General features: G+C 39.6%; 1 protein-coding gene across 4 annotated transcripts in view; it reads left to right on the top strand.

Annotated features, from left to right (window-relative positions):
- The first annotated feature begins 2414 nt into the window (after positions 1-2414).
- LOC122528957 (fat-like cadherin-related tumor suppressor homolog) overlaps positions 2415-15736 on the top strand; it is a 73976-nt gene continuing 60654 nt past the window's right edge. For all 4 annotated transcript variants that reach the window (XM_043654632.1, XM_043654631.1, XM_043654633.1 and 1 more), the window contains exons 1-2: positions 2415-2518; positions 4963-5167. In XM_043654632.1, coding sequence (XP_043510567.1) covers positions 4984-5167 — 184 coding nt within the window. In that variant the 5' untranslated portion in view covers positions 2415-2518; positions 4963-4983. The remainder of the gene's footprint in view (positions 2519-4962; positions 5168-15736) is intronic.

Raw genomic sequence — 15736 nt, 5'->3', positions numbered from 1 at the left:
GGAACGAACCGTTTCACCGAAAATTCCTTCGTCCGTTCAACCAGTCGTGTTTTTCAATTAGATCCTCGAACGTACACAGGGTTCAAACGAATTCATTTCGCGTTGCAGAGGAAAATCTTTCTGTCTTCAACTTTTTCCATTAGCCACTTTCTCGCCTCTCTCTCTCTCTCTCTCTCTTTCTCTCTCTTTTACACCGTGAGCCCTGTCCTCGTCTGAAAAGTTTCGTCGAGCGTGTCTTTTGACATGGAAAAAAAGTAGTTTCCTTCCGCGAGGAAAAACACTCGCTCCCCCCTCCCCCCAAGAGGGTTACAATCCGAGAAGAAATTAAACCGGTAATGTTATTTAGGCGAAAAACTGAGGCGTGAAAAAGCGAGGATCGCGCTCAGCCTCGCGCGACACGGTCGCCTCTGCTTCTCTTTCTCGCTTCCATTCGCTCGCGCGCCCCGCCATTATACGACGCTGTAAACTCTTTGTACAAGTTGCGTTCACGGTAGCGAATTTAATTTACTCTCCCCTATCCCCTGCATTAAGCGTGCAGCGCGCGTCCGCGTCACCGAACCCATTGTACCAGCTATGAAAACACGTATACAACGCGTACCTAGTGGCTGGCCAAACGATCGCTCCAGAGGTATACACCTCGTATACGAGACGTTTCTTCGGTGATTAACCGAAACTTCCTCGAACCTTTGAGCGTGCTTTTGAACTTGAAGGTTTGGCGAGTTTCCCGCGTACGCTCGCCGCAGGAAGAGCTCGCTCCACGAGCAAGCGTTCTCTCAATTTGTAATTTAGTGATGGAGCGGAATGCAAGCTTCTTTTTCTTTTTTTTTTTTTTTATGAGAATCGTGCAATGTACAAACGAACGTTCCAAAGGTTCCGAAAATAAGTACTTCCCTGGAGCGACTAAATTTTTCTGCTTAACCCTCGAATAACCGACGTAAATGAGGGATTCGGCGAGCCGACACCGGCTCATTTTTGACCCATAGCTGAATTTTTACTGTACTTGTCTTGCACCTAACTTTCTGGTACAGGATGTTATCTAACAATGTTTGTAATATGGGAAGGAGAGGAGTTTGTTCAAAAAGTGTAAAATTCTATAAACATATTTTTTGGTCATGTGCACTGCGTTACGTACATGTTCTTTGCATATAAATTTCTAAACATTTGGCACGTTTGGTACCATAGATACTATCATTGCCTATACATAGCATCAAGTTCTGGGTCAACGGTGACTCAGTGTCGGCTACGCGAGGGTTAAACATCGGCTTGTACGTGTACACACACGTCGAAGGATAAATCGACCACTGCTATCTCAGGCGCCGTGCGCTCTTCCACTTACGTGCGTGGCCATCTTTTTTCTTTTCTTTTTTTTTTTCCATCGATGGAAAGAATCGTAAGGCGACGAGCGTGCGGAAAGCGATTCCACGACCGTGAATTTCATCGAAACGAGGGCATAAATAACAAATCGGCGACACCGACGCGTATCTGGCTCCCGCTGGGCTGAATTTCACCCCGGCCCCGATAATTAATCGATATCGTGAAATTACGAGCTCGATATTATACCAGCACTCTCGCGCACGCATACAATGTGATACAACGATCGAGGAGCCGCTGGTGGAGGATCGAGCCACGCGAAAGACCTCGGGATTAATGAAGATGCGGCAGCGAAATCCAAAGATGCAATTACTGACAGAACAAATCGGGGGGTAATCTTGATTACGATCTACATCTGCTCCCGTACGTAACATCTCGGATTGCTAATTAATCGAGGTCCCTCTCTCTCTCTCTCTCTCTCTCTCTCTCTCTCTCTCTCTCTCTCTCTTTCTTTCTGCTCTTGCTTCATCGACGTTTGTTGCTCTTTTACTGGTCCACCTGGCCGCGCGAGGTATCGAGACGTTATCTTTTACATTAATACCGTAATAAACCAAGCAGAGGCGTTCATCGACAGTGTGTACCACGGTGCAAAAACCGACCACCGTATGTTCTGGAATCTCGCAAAAAACGACCGAAGACACGCGAAACAGCGTGGCTACGACGTGTTAACACAAGGAATGCAGTCCAATTTTTGCGCTAAGCGCAAGCTTGGCAAGTCGCCATCTACGTGCGCGTCATTTCATATCGGTCCTTTCCTCGCTGATCTCTTTCCTTATCTTGTCCACCCTGTCTTCCCCTTCTCCCTTCCCTGCCCTTCTTTTCTATTTCCCGCGCGCGGTACGAAACCCGCGTGTTGTTTCTATTCAGTTCGCGTCCTCTCGCGATGATATCAAAGAAACGCAGATGCCTTCTCGCGATAATTCCCCTCTCGTGACAATTTCGCGCGATTGGCTGGGCCACACCTCCTCTTTTAATGTTGATAATTTCTTTCGTTCCGTTGCTTTTTCATTCGCGCTTCTAATTAAAACGCGCTGTTTCAGGTAACATCAAGACCAAGGCGGTGCTAGACGTGGAGTCGAAGAGAGGATACTGGCTGACGGTGTACGCGCAGGATCACGGCGTGGTTCCTCTGAGCTCGAGTTTACAGGTTCGTCCGACTCGAAAGAGGACGCGTACATCACGCGTGCTTTTAATATATCACGCCGTCCTGGGAAATATTTTCGCCCGACGAAACTTTGCATTATCAACGGAACGACGAAAGTACAAACATGCGGGGTTTGCAATTACAGCGAATATACACTTTCCAAGTTACACGTCAATGTTTCAAGCCTCCCTAAAGGGGAAGAAAGGGGAAGAATGTAGCAAATTTTTGAAAATGTTTCCTGGGATATCGTAACGCTATATATTTGAAAGAAATAGACTTACAATTAGATTTTTCTCAAGGTATTGTATCAAACGTGTACGGCAAAATTTTGGCTATTTATGAATTTGGTTCCAATTTAATACGGACGATGTAACTCCATTGAAACTTGATTAAAATTGTACAATCGAGGAAAAAGATAGTAAGATGTACTTAGATATTTTTTGAAGGTATCGTTTCAAACGTATACAGTAAAATTTCTGAGTATTTATGAATTTAATACGAACGATGTAACTCCATTGAAACTTGATTAAAATTGTACGATCGAGGAAAAAGATAATAAGATATACTTAGATATTTTTTGAAAGTATCGTTTCAAACGTATACAGTAAAATTTCTGAGTATTTATGAATTTAATACGAATGATGTGACTTCATTAAAATTTGATTAAGATTAAAGACTGTACGATCGAGGAAAAAGATAATAAGATATACTTAGATATTTTTTGAAAGTATCGTTTCAAACGTATACAGTAAAATTTCTGAGTATTTGTGAATTTTGTTCGAATTTAATACGAACGATGTGACTTCATTAAAATTTGATTAAGATTAAAGATCGTACCATCGAGGAAAAAGATAGTAAGATTTATTTAGATATTTTTTAAAAGTATCAAACATATACAGTAAAACTTTTCGGTATTTATGAATTTTGTTCGAATTTAATACGGACGATGTAATTCCATTAAAACTTGATTAAAATTTAAGACTATACGGAAAAAAAAAAGTAAAATATACTTAGAATTAGACTTTTTGAAAGTATCGTATCAAAGATTATATGGTCGAGGATCTGCACTTTATCGAGGAATTTATCTGCACTTTGTCACTTGTTACACTGTACGCTAAACAGACGATCTCTTCAAAGTCTTGTCATTGTATCGGTAAAGTATCACAAGCAGCTATTTATTTCATACTTTCTACTCGCGTAAGCTCTCAACAGCGTGCAACGCGATGACTAGTAAAAAGAGCAATTTTCTCCATCGACCAGTACAAATTTTTCGTACCGCTTATCTCCTAGCATGACTTCGCAACGTATGTTACGGTATTGAGAAAAAAAAAAAAACAACAACTTTTCCGCTGAGCAACGGAAAATAGAATTTAATTTACGATACTCTCGTAATTACATATACAGATTAATAGAAATTGCGTTGGTGATTTAATACGAGCAGTAAAAATCTCATCGTGCGTACTGCGGTAAATATCGTAAACGGTATCGTAAACTTTTATATCACGTGCATTGGCAGCCGATGCTGCAGAAAGTAATCAAGACAAGGAAATGAGAACTTGCGAAACAAGATTATTATCGAATTGTTCGAAAAATGTTCACCTAGCAGCTGTGGACGATTAATACAGGATGTGACCCCGCTAATTTCTATAATTTCAACCATAAATAACTCTCGCCGTTTTCGCTTCGTTTCGCATTAAAATCAATTTCCTCGATTAAATTCATCGTCGAATAAAATGGAAGTTCGCGCGGTTCTATTTTATAACTTACGCGTTCAATAATAACCGACAGGGGAAATAAATTACTTCAAATCTATCTAACATCAATCATTCATTTCAGTCGACCATTTTATATCGATTAAAGCTCAACAACCATTATTATTTTTGAATGAAATTTAAACATATTTTATTGTAAAAGTCAATGAAGTCGGGCAATTGCAATTTAATGTTTCATCAACCGTCCAGCATTAAATGAAAAATAAAGGAGATGCTATTTGTCATGGTTACAGATACATTGTGCGTTATTATTAATAACATCATTAAACAAAATTCACAAATTTTGCTCAAAGTGCTCGACGATACAAACGTTATTTCTCGATTTTACGACAATACAGCTTTTTCAATCCATTTTTTTCACAAGCACGATCCACGATGTCGAATAATTGTTATAAATTTAGTCTTCTATCACCAATCCGATATTAAACGAAAAACAGAAAAACAGATACTACATATTTGCAATAATTATAAATACATCGTGGAACATTAAAATACTGCTAAAAAAATGAAATTCACACGTGGTGAAACTTCTGCCGTACTCGAGTTCTTCTAAAATATCCTTTCTCGGTCCGATTTCAATGGCAATGTGGCAATATTTTTTCCATTTTTTCGCAAGCACGTATGGGACGGGATCCACGGTGTCTCGTAAATAATTCACAGCCGGTTTCCGTGCAGGTGTACGTGGAGGTGCTGGACATGAACGACAACACCCCGTTGACCGAGGTTCCAGTCTACTACCCGTCGGTGTTGGAGAACTCTCCAGCAGGCGTGAGCGTTCTTCAGATCCGGGCGTTCGATCGCGACGTCTCGCCCCAACAATTCACCTTTTCCATCACCAGCGGCAATCCGGAAGGTTATTTTCTCATCAACTCCACCACCGGTAAGTTCCACATGGTCAGTCGAGAAAAGAGTCGATATCTCGTCAGAGAATCGAAATGGACGGTCTCTCTCGTCGTAACGAGATCATTATTTTGCCTTATCCGCGAAGGAGGATTTTAATGGCGACGACCGTAAGAGTAAAAGCTTTTTTTTTTTAATACATATAATTTCAATCGGAAAATGTGAATTTAATTTGTGTACCGAAATTTTGCCATAGAAAAGGTATTTGACCGTTGGAATTAGTCAGATGGATGTTAGAAACTCTCGGTTGATTTTAATTTAGCGAGAAAAAAAAGAAAAAAAAAAATAAACGCCAATAAACGTACAACTTGAACGGCAACTGCGATTACAACGTAATGGGTGGTAGTTTCATCCTCAATCTAGTTAACAATGGCATTCTGTCGCACAGATTGACCCCTGTCAGTTCTTGCGACGAGTTAAAAAGATGAAAGCTGTTTAAAGGGGCATGCACACCGTGGCGTTCGAACTCTGTTTTTTTCAATTTGCTTCCGTCGGCCGAACATCGTAACATTTGCTTCCGTTCGCCTACCTTCGACAATTCTATCGTTGCACTGGCTGAGCGTGACCCGTTACGTGTTCTCGCTGATTACGAGGGCGTAAACAGCGAAAACGAAGAGCCAGCGCCGGGAAATCACTGATTGCTGGACCCGGGCGCGGCAATTTTAACGCCTCGAGCACGGGGACTCTCCATAATATTCCAATAAACAAGATTTATTCTTGGCCGGGATCCGATATTTCCATATCGCTTAACGGTAAATTGACGATTAGAAGAAAGATTCGATTTAATGAAGACAGTAATAACCGGGGCTACTTGGCCACGATGCCGGCGCCGTTTCAAATTAAAAGTCCAATTTCACCCCTCCGGGCTCATTTGAAAGTCTGATTTAATCGGCCGGCCGGCCTGCCAAGATTATTCACCGAGGGCCCAATCGAATTTGTATCGCAAATTGTCCCGCATTAAAATCGATTCCCGCTCGTGTCTACGCGTGCCTATTTACGCGCAATATCCTCTCGCCCTTGCAACACCGTCTCCGCTCTCGCGCGCACATTGTCTCCTCTGATCGCATAACGTAGGTAACCTCCCACGATCGTTTACCTCCTTCTTTTTCTTTTTCCTCCCTTTTTTTTTCCTTCTTTCCTTTCGATAACGAGTTTCTGACTTTTCATCGTTTCGTAATTTCGCGGGCTGACGCGACTGTTCCGTCAGGAACGATGAATAATGAATCGCGCGCGGCTCGATCGGCCGAATTTGCATACGTTATCACGTAAGGCGAAAACAATGACTGCCACGCTTCTGCCACTGGCGACGCCAGTCACTTTCCGAGAGAACGTCGAAGGCGAAAGAAGAGAGGAAACTGCTAATGGATAATGATTGACGGGTTATTAATAGAGAGGAACTGCGAGGAGGCAGGGAAGTAGGGTTTCGGCGATATTAAATTTGTTTGAATTCTTGGACGGTTTGATAACGCGATCTTTTTAACGCTACAATTTTATTTCAGGTATGTAAAATCTAACATACAGGGTGTTTCGTTTTCATCCCGCTGAACGGTTGAAACAGCATGTTCTGCGATTAATACATTGATTGACATACAACGACACCATGCGTTTCCTAAGCTAAAATCAGCAATAACGTCTTCGCAGGTTAATGCATGTATAAGGATGTAAAAAAATATTTTTCTACGTGCTTTGTACCGCCTTTTTAAACGCTTATATCCTGAATCAGAAGTGGCAAACTTCTTCTACCTCGGCTCCTCCACCATGAAAATTAGTTTCCGCAACGGGCCATGAAAATTATTTGTGTTTATCTTGTTTTGACTTTAACAGCTCTAATAAAGAAAACAATTTGTATGTATACATATGTTGTGACACTCAGCTGATAGTGGAGAGATCCGTGCAGTGGAGGGGATAGCGCCAGCAATGAGGAAAGTGGGGGCAAGGGCCGCCAGTTAGCCACCTCTGTTCTAGGTTACCCACTTCTACAATCACTGGTAAATTCTCGTCTGAATATTACAGAAGAAATGTCGTGTGCCAAAGGACTAAAAATGAGAAGAGGTTGTTAATTAGAGACGTAATTGCGTTATTACAATGATAAAGTTACAATGATAACATCAAAATATCTAATTGTGGCGATCACTGTACCGTTAAATATCAATTAATTGAATAAATTTATAGTTTTGGAATTTTTGTCACAACTTTTTAATAGAGATGTTGAGAAATTCATTTGTATAATGATGTGAGCCATCTATTAATATACAGCGGAATAAGCGTTTGTGAATGTCGTGATCGATGATCTTTTGTTTTAACAAATGAATAACGTATGTTTAACATGGACGGACGCTCCACGTGTTTCTTCAGTGTGCTTCGACGAATATATAAATAATATAATTGCTAATATATTGTCTGTAGTTTAACATAAATATATTTTGTGAATAATATTTACTTATTCTTCAAGAGTATTCACGGATCTCTATGTATATACAATATTCGTTTCTTACTATTGCTTATGGAGCATGCCGACGTCGTTTGACGGAATAAAAATGAACGAAAGTATAAATCTCTTGGCTGTTAATGACACAAAACCATCGTGAAACTTGGCAGAGAGGATTCGATGGAACAAATCTTGGATCGTTGTTTCTTCTGGCTCGGCCCAATTTTCAACGCAGGGCTCGCAGTAATTAATCGCAGAACAGGCGGACGCGGAACGAAAGTTCTTACGCAATCGGAATTACGCGTCATCCATTCAACCAGTGTACGTTCACCTCGAAACGTCGGCATCATCGACCCTTTCCTCGAAGAGAAGTTTCGTAAGCGGTCATTTATCCGCAGTCGTCTCGAAGATCGATGGGAGGCGGCGCGGAAAATTGCTTACACCGGTAGAAGACGGCTTGTAATTAAAAAGTCGACCGTCCGCTGATTCGTATTCATCAGTCTTGCCGAGCCGCGGGAAACTTTCCACGGTTCTTGGATCGTCCATCGAGAAATTACTAAGGGACTCGTCCTTCTTTCTTTCGTTTCCTCTTTCTTTATTCTCGTGCTCGATAACGGCGACGAGAATGAACTGGGCGATCGAAAGAAACTGCGAAACGAAACGAAAAAACGGAAGTTTTCGACGTTCGTAATGAACGCCGCTTAGTAAAAGATGTCTGGTCGAGTATCATTGTTAGCGAACAATGATATCCGCGTGGTCAATGGTAATATAATCATCGAAGCATCATGCTGTGATGAGCTGTGAGTTTTTGTGCAACTTTGTATTTTTAAAAATCAGAGAAATGGAATTTGGGCGAGATATTGTAATTCGTGAAATGAAATTTTAACGAGTTAATTCTCTTTTTAATTCTTAGCTTATTTCTCTCTTGATGGAAAATATTGGGATAGATCGGGGGAGTAATGGCTCATTTTTTAATTATTTTTTTTTTTTTTTTTGAATGAGTTTTAAATATAATCGAAATCTAAAAAAATATGTAATATATATTTGTAAAAGTAGGTATATATAAATTTATAAAGTAACAAGCAGAAAATTAAAAAATAATCATAGATTCACAAAAAGAAAGAAATAACGTCTCATTTGGATTGTCCGAGTCAAATAGATCGAGTGAAAAACACACATTTTCGGTTTGTTTAAAAGATTTTCTCGCAAGGTCTGCCCTAACAAAATATGAGTCAACTTCTATTCTATTCATACGGAGAAACACTTCTCAAATTATACGAACATAACCATATTCTTTCGATTATAATAAAATTTAAACAAAATTATAATCAAATTCGATTAACAATTGATAATTCGACGATTAACATTACCAATCGATTAAACGAACCGTCGATTTTTCGACGATTAATTTCCTTTCGTCAGAATCGACGATTAAATTTATTTACCGATTTAATCAATCGCCGATTCTTCCGCGGTGAATTTTATTAGTCGTAAACCAAATCGAGCGATTTTGGTCGTAAACCAAAGATTTTGATCGATCAATGTCCAACTCTGATCTCGTGTTTCTTCTTGGTTGGACGAACTGCGTTTCGGTCGACCAAATAGCTCGGAAATAAATGGCACTTGGTGTTTCACAAAGTTCCTAGTACGTTCGCTGGTATCGCGTGAGTCGACGGATGAGCGTAAGTAACGACGATTCCGAGAAGTTGTCGGGTTGGCTGGAACCCGAAGTTAGATGAAGAGAGAGAGAGAGAGAGATTCAGCTTTTTGCTAGGCGAGTAACTCGATGCGTGAAGTGGATGCTTCGGTGGTACGCGATCCTTATTTATGAGAAATCACGAGACGAGATTGAAAGGATGAAGATGTTGAGAAACGAGAAACACGCCTGCCGTCCTCGAGATCGCGTTTTAGAAAGAAGCCTTTTGAATTTATATCCGCGCGTAGTTCCTCGAATTTTTATATCCACCAGGCTAGTCATAGGTGACCTACATTTCCTTCGCGAGGGATCCGCGAAGAAATTAAATATTCCGTTCTTTTTGCTCCCCCTCGACTCTGAGAATATAGAGATCTTGTGCGGGAACACTATTTTTCATTAACTTCGCGATTAATTATATCCTGGTGATTTTTCAACGCTGTAACGTTGCAAAAAGAAAAAGAAAAAAAATGAAAAAAGAAAAATCAGTTGTTCCGCGCGCCAGTATCATTTCGAAGGCCGAAATAATTAACGTGCTTCATTTAAAGTTTCACGCGTAATATCGCGTTACTGATATCGAGTTACGCAAAAGAATAAAGAATCTTCAGCGCGGAGTTTCGTAATGTTAATAATAAAAATAAAATGGTATACAAATGCAACCGCGAAATTTCATATTCGCGAGGTGCATTTCGCGAGAAATTTCATCTCGTCAAGAATTGCGCGTGTTTCTACTTCGTTTTTCACATTGGTACGTAATTAACAAGCATAATTCGAATGAGATGAAATCCGTGCGAGAGAATTCGCGAATTCGTAGAGTCGACTGACAGATAGGACAGATTCCACGAGTCTGTATTCTTTCTGGTTCCTTATCCAGTCAAGATTCAAGCGTCGGGGGAGGTTCCATCAATTTGTCACTCGGCAGCCGTAGAACTGTCAGCGGCATCAATCCAGATCGAAATTCATTTCCGACGATACCGCGGATATATCCCGGTTGAACCGCGGAAGCCCGAAAGTGCTTAGCTTGCTGCTATCATTCGATCTAGCGCGTGTTCGACGCGTCGAATTCCCGACAGAGAACTAGGCGAAATCGGCTTAGCCGGCTCGGCGACTGTAACACGCACAGCCATGCAACGTTTTACGCAATCCCGCGGATACGTATTTGCCCGTACGAGATTATTACACGCTTTCTCATAGACGATCCATCGCGTAAACACAGCTTAGAAACGAGAAAGAAGCTCGTGTTTCAATTGATCGTCGTTCGCTTATTCACTAACCATCACGCGTATTGTCGAGGTCCTGCCACGCTGATCTGCCACTTTGATTCCTGTTGTTAATTGCACGGAGAATTAGGGAGCAGTTGATAGAAGGATATTTAATTTAGGGGGACGCTCGATGCTGGAATATAGAAATTGTCTTGATTGGAATTTTAGCGCCAACTTTGGCTACGACTGCATCGTTTTCTGTGTTTTCTTACGAAATTGACTTCTAACTGTAGTCTGTTAGAATTCATACAGGGTGTTTCAAATTTAAATGTCAACATTTCAGGAGCTTGCGGAGTATTGGCAAGAAATTAAGAAGGAAACGTAGTTTAGAGATTCGCTCGTTTTTGCAGAGAATCGCAAAGATTTTGGAGAAAGTCTTGAAAGGAGAAAGCTTTCGTTTCTATTTGTCTATATTTATTAACGTACAAATATTTATTTATAATATTATTAAATATTTATTTATACCTATATTATTATCTATTTTATCATTCATATTATCATCTTGTAACATTCATGTTATTGTCTATTTTATCATCCATATTATGATCTCATCATCAATTTCAAGGGTGCACAAACGTTTGTACTCCGCGTGCCAATTTTTTTCTCAAATGAGTTCCGATATACTGATATACCTTATAATATCGTGGATTGTTATTATAGTCATTACATGTTTATGCATTTCATTGCACGACTACAGATTTACATATACATAGATCTATACTATGAATAAAAATATTATAAAATAATCCGTCTACATTTTCATTTTATTCGTTGGTAGGAATCTATTGAATAAGATTAAAAATCTGAATAAATGTATATCTATGTTACACATAAAATCAATATTATACGACAAATAATTACTCGTAATAATAAATCTATATTAAAGACAATTAAATTGGACAATTGAAAGTCACACGATATTTCGCGAGAACGGTCGACAAACGTACGCGTGGCTGATGGTTATCGGAATCGGCGATCGCGTTCGCCACGAACGTTCCGCGAACTCTCGTGGACTCTCCGCCGAGAGGCAGATTTAGAAACAGGCAGAGCCGAGGAGATTCGATATAAGCCAGGCAGATCATCGCGGTAACAACGACGATCGTGCGTGGAGAACGGACGGGTGGCCGATCAGCCAGCCATCCGCCGCTGTTTTGCAAGTGTATAAACGTACAACGCTTACGCGTGTACTTTCCCCTCTTCCCTCCACCCGCCTTTCCTCTGGCGAACGCGAAATTGATCGCCGCGATTACGGGCCACGCACGCGCGCGCGTAGCCGGTAATCGCCGGCCTTTTGTGGGAAATCGAAAGACGCAGCAAGATGGTAGCGATGCCTGATTGTATGAATTATATCGTCGAGGGGGGAGGGGAGTATTCCGCTGCACGCCGGGTAATGATAAAATGTTTTCGATGAGGAGGAAAGATGGCCGCGAGGTTATTCGAGAGGAATTATCTGCTCGGTTAATGAGCATGTAATGTTGATCGATGTTAGATAAAGCAGGTAGAATTTATATCTTCTGATTTTGCGTCGTTCCGTATGGAAACTGGTGAACTGTCGAGTCGGGAGATTATATTGTGAAATTATATTTATGATATATCTGCGTTGAATTTTATCTGTCTCTAAATTAAAAGCGATTAAATTCGTAATAAATTTGTAAGAGCGATTGGTCTCATTTGTTCCCAAATTCGGGATCGTTGTAAAATTTGTTAAATTTATTCGAATAATAAGGGGAACGTCCTTTCTCGGGTGGAAAGAGAAGAAGGAAAAAGTAACAGGATCGAGCGCCAAAGTGAAAATCAAAGACAGTGTTGTAGTATTTAGTACAGAGATTAATAAGAAGAAGTTATTAATATATATATAACAATTACAGTGACAGAGATAAAAAGGATCAGTGAAATAGTGACAGACAATTATAAGTAAATAAGATAGACAAATATAGTTATAGCAACAGATAGACAAAGATAGTTACAGCAGTAGATAAAAATAATGAAAATAGAGATATTAGGTCGAGTAAAAATTAGTTTCAAAGAATACGATACAAGAGTAAGTAGAAAGAAAAAAAGAAAAATTGTAACGATAAGACGTACTAGTAGATGAAGAGAATAATAAGGTGCCGCTAAGGTTGATAGAGTTTTCTTTTTGAAGCAGTCAGTTGAGATTGAGATCTTCTAATTCTCCATTTTCAAACTCTGAAATTCTTCTTCGAGAAGATGAACTCGACTCGTCGTCGATTGTCCACACACGACTCGTCTCGAATTTCTAACAAATTGAACCTGTTTCTGTACCGTGCAGTAAGCGAATAAATACGAAAATAAATCATTCGCCATTTATCATTTATCAAGAAGAAGAAGAAGAGACACCGTGCAATAAACTGCGGCATGATGCCAGTCGTAAAACATCCCAACAATCAACTGGGGGAAACAGGGTCAGAAATCGCATGTAGGTGCATCGCGTATAGCACTAGCATAACTCTCGGTGGTTCGTTATTCGTAATTACGCGCACGTAACGAAACACTTCTCCGTTTCGTTCCTTCGGCCGATTCGAAACAGAACGAACGAGTTCGCGGAAACTAAAAGAACAAATCGCACAGCCTAACGTAATTCCGCTTTAGCGGCGGGCTGTGAAACGAATCAGTGGCGCCAACAGACACGCGTGAAACGGAGAACAGAGACTGACGAAAGGACGACGAGGTCGAGAAATTTTTGTCGATCAACACCGAATTGATATCGACCTCGTAGTCGTTCAAAAACTATTCCAAGTTCTACGTTCGAACTTTGCGCGTGATGTTTCGATAAACTGGCTGTAAAGAAATGAATGACTTCAATTTAACATGTTCAATGACATGGGGGTGACCAGTGAAAATAAAAAAATAAAAAACGAGCGAACGTTAATACTTGTAAATTTTTAATATCAGTTTAATATTAGTTTCGTTACTGCAATGGGGTGAAGAAATTAATGCAGTATAGAACATGTAAAATAGGTTTATTTATGGTGTGAAGAAATTAATGCAGTATAGAAAATATAATTAGCGAAGAGATTAATGCAGTATAGAACATGTAAAATTATTTATGGTGTGAAGAAATTAATGCAGTATAGAAAATATAATTAGTGAAGAGATTAATGCAGTATAGAACATGTAAAATAGGTTTATTTATGGTGTGAAGAAATTAATGCAGTATAGAAAATATAATTAGTGAAGAGATTAATGCAGCATAGAACATATAAAAATAGTTTTATTTATGCATATAATATACAGGCGTAAATATTATTCGCGCATATTATGATATATCGTATTAAAACACATTGCAAATAAAGAAAAGAGAAATCAGTACAATCTTTATAATATGTGACGACTTTTTTGCGTTTGTTCTACCTAATTATTTTAAATTCTTTTCACATCTTATATAAAATCATCGCTCGATACTGGCTTTTCCCGCCATTTTTTCATTTCATGACACAGTTTTCTCTATGGGCTCACGTGTAAAAAGACGCAACTATAATTAACTTTACTATATCGTAAAAAATAAGTGAAAATCGAAGAAACGCATTTCAGGGCCGTGGACATCTCCGGTGACCCCCAGTAAGATGATAAATCCATTAAACACGGTTATATCCAACTTATCTGTTGCAAATAATATTCATTACGTAACAACAGATTCATGTTGGCTTCTTAGGCAAGTCACGTGTTAAATAATCAGAAATTAACCGAACCCATCCCCCGATTGAAGTTTCTTCAAACGGGGAGTTTGCATTCGAAGCCGATCGAATTCTCAATTTCGTTGCTTAACGCGAAGTCAACTTCCGACGTGACTTATTTCATACGTTCAATCGAAACAAATCAGCGAGGGAAAAAATTAAATCAGACTCGGCCGAGAACGAACCATAGTTAGGGAATTATAGTGCGAGAGGTTAGGCGTTCAACGAGCCGACGACTAACGGACGAGATTGTGCAAGTTATAGTGCGCGAATCGCCGCGGAGCGATCTAGTTTCGCATAATCGTTGCATTTACGGTTCACCAGCCGTATTGTTCTTATTTAAAGAAACAGAGGGAATAATAACGGATAACGACAGCGTTTCGGGAATGCTATTCCGCAGGATTAGATCAGATATCACGATTCTCTCGGCAGCGTAATATGCCGCAGCCCAGGAGGAAAGCCGCGTGTGCACGTGCGCCAGTGAAACAGGTTAGTCGTATCCGGTGAACATCGCGTTTTATCGCGAAAAGTTTCCTCTTTTTTTATTTTTACGTGCAATCGCGTATTCGAAGAGGCCTTCCTTGATGTTAATCATACTGTAAGCCTCAAAATAGTGGAATGCGCTTAAAAAAAGAAAAAAAAAAAAAAGAAAAAGGAAGAAAGATTATACAATTGTTGGAATAACATGAGATATACTCGTTAGTATGCAAATTTTAACTAGAATGGTGTTTGTCGAATCAATGTATCTTTAACAGTTACTATTACCATGTAGTTGCAAAGCGAAGAAAACTTTTTACAAAGTGTCAGTGACAAGAAATGAGTACAGAAGCTATGCTCGAAAAACGGCTGAGCAACTTTTTAATGATATAATTCGATCATTATCGTAAACTGTAAACAATAAAACAATTTGCATATACGAAAACAAGTTCAGTGTTCATTTCTTACATTAGTGACCATATTTCTTACATTAGTGACATATATATTTCTTTATTACGTTTTTTTATATTACGACCATGGGCAATATATAAAATTTTTCGTAAGATTAATTATCATTCGCTTTGGCTCCGCTATTGGACAGGAATGTTACTTTGGTTATTTGTCCGATCGTATACTCTCAGTGCATTAATACACTCTTAATAAATATATAAATTTCTAATTAATAAAAAGCAAAGGGTCTAGGTGCCTAGACCTTTTTCTCGTTCAAACTTTCATCAGAGCCGCAAAGTTCACTCGCAGTCGGCGTGCAGTGCCCGGTTCGTTCACCTCCGCAATTTCACTCCTTTATTTTTAGCTTTAGTTTCGTTCGTTCCTTCGTTCAACACCTGTTCGCGTGGAAACTCAATAGTCAGAAAGTCCTATGTCGCGGGACTCGATCGAATCGCGTTACCGAGTTTATTCGACGATCGAAATCAATGGAACAAGGTCGACACAGCCCGACACGACCAAAAAAAAAAAAAAAAAAAAAAAAGAA

The sequence above is a fragment of the Frieseomelitta varia genome, unplaced genomic scaffold (assembly GCF_011392965.1).
Source record: "Frieseomelitta varia isolate USP_RPSP 00005682 unplaced genomic scaffold, Fvar_1.2 scaffold_273, whole genome shotgun sequence".
In the NCBI taxonomy this organism is placed as follows: Eukaryota; Metazoa; Arthropoda; class Insecta; order Hymenoptera; family Apidae; genus Frieseomelitta; species Frieseomelitta varia.
The sequence above is the reverse complement of the archived record's forward strand: the minus strand, read 5'-3'. Positions and strand labels throughout refer to the sequence as shown.